The sequence below is a fragment of the Bombina bombina genome, chromosome 4 (genome assembly GCF_027579735.1).
Source record: "Bombina bombina isolate aBomBom1 chromosome 4, aBomBom1.pri, whole genome shotgun sequence".
Lineage (NCBI taxonomy): Eukaryota > Metazoa > Chordata > Amphibia > Anura > Bombinatoridae > Bombina > Bombina bombina.
The window spans coordinates 829,400,259-829,404,959 of record NC_069502.1 but is presented as its reverse complement, the minus strand read 5'-3'; the positions used below and the strand labels follow the sequence as shown (position 1 = coordinate 829,404,959).

At 39.9% G+C, this 4,701-nt stretch overlaps 1 protein-coding gene across 1 annotated transcript; it reads right to left on the bottom strand.

Annotated features, from left to right (window-relative positions):
* Positions 1-604: 604 nt before the first annotated feature.
* On the bottom strand, positions 605-2,191 carry LOC128657930 (E3 ubiquitin/ISG15 ligase TRIM25-like). Its single transcript, XM_053712353.1, has 2 exons — positions 1,576-2,191; positions 605-1,311 (listed from the first exon to the last, which is right to left on the bottom strand). The coding sequence occupies exons 1-2, from the start codon at positions 2,189-2,191 to the stop codon at positions 605-607; spliced, it is 1,323 nt and encodes a 440-aa protein (XP_053568328.1).
* Between the last annotated feature and the right edge of the window lie 2,510 nt (positions 2,192-4,701).

Here is a 4,701-nt window from a genome sequence, read left to right as displayed (position 1 = left end):
TTGTGAATCTTTTAGGGGTGCATAGGAAGAGCCATAGTTTAAGGTCTGTTGGTAGTGTTCTGCCCAATACCTTAGAGGCTTCTGCTGCTATCTTTTCCCATACTGGGGCTATATTAGTGAAAGACCACCATATGTGCGACATAGTCCCCTTCTCTAGACCACAACGCCAACATGCAGTGCTTTGTGTGTTGAAGAGTTTATGTATCCTGACAGGGGTCATGTACCATGTATGTAATATTTTTAAATTTAATTCTATGATGTTGGCTGAAATTGCCGTATGTGTTTTATGTGTATATGTGATTATACATATTCACTTTTTTGGAACTATATTTACATGTCTGTAAGTATATGAGTAGCATACATATAACAACATTATACACATAACTTACTGTGTCACTTTATGTGACTAATTACTGTGTAATACCCTTTGTGTACTGCGCTTCAGTTTATGTTGGCACCATATATACAGCTGCTTATAATAATGTAAGGAGACCAATCTTTCTTGCACAAATAATTTATCTTCTATACAGTTTATACACAATGTGCACAATACACAAACATTACTGGCTTACAGGCAGTATTTTTATTATTATTGTCAGGGTATCTAGGTCATGATGCTCACCCTGGCATGTAATCCTACCCAAAATGCAGCATGAAGAGGCTCAGTGAAGGTAGCAGTGAAGGTTTGTAAGTGTTTGATTGGGTCAGACAGCTCATAAAAGGACAGACGCCCACCCTCATAGTCCAGCAGTATTCCTACTCTGTCACAGGATAGACAGTGAGATAATGGGGAGATTATTGTGTTATGTACAACTGTACATTTGTTCTCATTACCATAAAATGCCCAGGACTTGTTATTCTTTCCTAGCTCAGACGCATCTCCCTGTCTTTCTATATTGGGATAACAAACTGCCAAACCCCATTCCCCTTCCTCACTAGTTGCCACTTCCCAGTAATGTTGTCCTGAGGAAAAGCTCCTGGTGCTTAATACCTGAGGAACATTATCTGTAAATCTCTGTGACGATTCTGCCCACTCCTGGTTTAATTCTGTCCAGGATGCAGTTTTTAAGTCACCAGATACAGTTACAGTATTAGGAGCTGTGTTTACATCCAGTAATAGGTCTGATGTCACCTGTACATAGAGTCTTTTTTTTATATCAGTCACAATATCAGCTAAACCTCTGTATAAGGTTACAGAGCTCAAACCCTCACCCAAATCCTCTCCAGCAGGGACCTGTTTATCATCTCTCTCGGAGTCCTCATTATCTCCCTTCTCAGCACCACAAAAGTCAGCTCTGTGTGATTCCTGTTCTTGTAAAAGAGTTAATGGGTCAGTCATGTTAAACAGCTTCCTAATGTGACACATCTTCCTGGTCAGCTCATCCTTCTCTTTTTGCAGCTGCTGGATCAGATCAGATATTGGCAGTAAAACCTGCTCCTGCTGCCGGGTGAGGTCACTCAGGACTTGTTTCTCTAGGTCTTCCAGCTGTTTCCTGATGTCCCTAATCAGGGCAGTGAGTCGCTGTGTTACACCAGCTGCTTTCTCTTGCACCTCTCTCCTGTGCTTCTGCAGACTCTGGACTCTTTTCTCAGTCTTCTCTATCTTTGTGAACAGTTTCTGCAGAACATCTCTCAGTTTCTGTTTCTTCTTCTCAGAAGCCTCATTCAGCAGCTCCACCTGGTGTCCTCTGTGCTCTCCGACCAGGGAGCAAGACGCGCAGATACAGGCAGCATCCTCTGTGCAGTAATATTCCAGCAGCTTCTTGTGGATGGAGCATTTTCTGTTACCCCAGGAAGTGGTGGGCTCAGTGAACACATGTTCCTCAGACTTGCTGTGTGCCCTCAGGTGGGCATCACACAGAGAAGCCTCACAATGCAGACAGGATTTAGTAGCAGGTACAGGAGAGAGAATACCGTAAGTGCAGAAAACCTCAGAATGTGTCCCTTGATGAGTAGGAAATACAACTCCTACTATGTTACATAACTTCAGGTTCCTCTGCAGTGCAGGTCTGTTAGTAAACCGTTTGCTGCACAGAGGACAGATATAAACACTTAATATATCCTGGGTACGCAGCACTTTCTCAATACAGCCCAGGCAGAAGTTATGGCCACATCTCAGTAGTACAGGATCTTTAAAAATACTCAGGCAGATGGGGCAGGTTAGCTCCTCTCTCAGGACAGCAGGCGCCATGTTCCAGAAGCAGGAAATGAAACTGAAAGGAAAGTGTCTTATTATGCAGCACAGGGTGTGGTTAATCAGAGACTACAAATCATCCTGATGGGGGAGGGAAAAACTAACACAGCTCTCTTTCTCTCTATGTAGCTACAAAGATGCAAAACAATTTGAAGCAGGGATGGGACCAGGGCCGGATTTACATCTCAGGTGCCTGTAGGCACAAAAACCTGAAGCGCCCCCTCCACCCCCCCACCCCCCCTAGAAAAAAGTGGAAAAAATGAGGACTTTTTTTTATTATTATTTAGGACAACTAAAAATAAATATTAGATGTAAAATTACATTTTCCCTTTTATGGAGATACACAAATACACACACCAATTGCAATATTTGTTGTAATGGAAGCTACACCAAAAATCAATATTCACTTGACTCAAATGGCCATACAATTTCTATTATGTATAACAAAAACAAATCATGTTAAACTTTTAATGCAAAATATTCTAAAGAAAACCCTATTTAAAGGGACATCAAATGTGACAGTTTGCTGGGCATTTTATTATTGCACTAGTGCTTGCAGAGAAGTGTGTTAGCCTCTTGCAAAAGAGTTAAACACATAGTCAATGTCAGTTCTGAGACAGCAATACACATCTGTGCAGACCCAGATGGGCTCATAGGACATGTTTATTGACAAGCCATTAGTGTATTGCTTTTCTGGAGATGACTTTGACTATGTGCTTAACATTTTGTTGGAGTCAAACACAGTTTTGTGTAAACAATAGCAATATTAAAACTAGCAGCATGCAAGCTCATCACCATCAACAACCTGTACAGCCAGTGGAAGAAAATATAAAATGTAGGGAAAAAAATCTTGTAAACTCTGATATTTTTGGTACAAACACACACAGATGTTACATTTATTTTGTTCTGAAATATAAATATCATATGATGTTGCTCTCAAAGGAAAACATGGAATGTTGTAGATTATATGTAATCCAGGGGTCAACAAATGTGTTTAAAATTAGAATTTAGAAATTCAATGGGAGGGGTTTAGTTTTAATCTTTGCCCCTCTCTCCTTCATGGCTCCCTCAACTGCTGTAACATATTCCCAATGAAACACTCGACTTTGTAGGCACCTGGCAGCACAATTCTTACTAAAATAAATGCCCTCATAAAAAAAAAAAAAAAAAAAAAAAAAAAAATTTTTTTTTTTTTTTTTTTTTTTTTTTTTATTATTGACAGGCAGGCGCCCCTCACTGCAAGGCGCCTGTAGGCACATGCCTACTGTGCCTAATGGGAAATCCGGCCCTGGATGGGACGAATTAAAGAGACAGTGAAAACTTTATAGTGTGAAATGTCATGTTATGTTTATTAGCATGTCATGGTACCAGAGATGTAATGGTTTCCTATGTGAGTGTATGTGGGATCTGTGTGTGTATGTATGTTTGTATATATATATATATATATATAAAAAATATGTGTGCTCATGTATGTATGTATGTTTGTGTATGTGTGTATATGTTTGTATGTAAATGCGTATGTATGTTTGTCAATGTGTGTGTATGTGTGCTTATGTATATGTATGTGTGTGTATGTTTGTGTATGTGTGCTTATGTATATGTATGTGTGCGTATGTTTGTATGTAAATGTCTGTGTATATATGTGTGTGTGTATGTTTGTATATATGTGTGAGTATGTATGTCAATGTGTGTATGTATGTCTGTATATATATATATATATATATATATATATATATATATATATATATATATATATATGTGTGTGTGTGTGTGTGTGTGTATATGTGTGTTTGTATATGTGTGTGTATGTTTGTATGTAAATGTGTGTGTATATATTTGTGTATATATGTGTGAGTATGTATGTCAATGTGTGTATGTATGTCTGTATATATATATGTGTGTGTATGTGTGTTTGTATATGTGTGTGTATGTTTGTATGTAAATGTGTGTGTATATATGTGTGTGTGTGTATGTAAATGTGTGTGTATGTTTGTGTATATATGTGTGTGTATATGTATGTGTATGTATGTTTGTGTGTGTATATATGGGTGTATGTTTGTAAATATGTGTATGTGTGTGTATGTTAGGGTTGCTTTTTTGGAAAAAATAAGGGAGAATTTTTTATCAGCACAAGGGCAGTTACAGGCATAGATACAGGAATGGGCAGGTGAGACAGGCAGAACAGGGGAAGTTACAGGCACAGGGCACAGTTACAGGGATGGGCAGGTGAGACAGGCAGCGCAGAGGAGGTTACAGGAACAGGGCACAGATACGGGGACGGGCAGGTGAGACAGGCAGCACAAGGGCAGTTACAGGCACAGATACAGGGATGGGCAGGTGAGACAGGCAGCGCAGAGGAGGTTACAGGAATAGGGCACAGATACGGGGACGGGCAGGTGAGACAGGCAACACAGAGGCAGTTACAGGCACAGATACAGGGATGGGCAGGTGAAACAGGCAGCACAGGGGCAGTTACAGGCACAAATACAGGGATGAGCAGGTGAGAC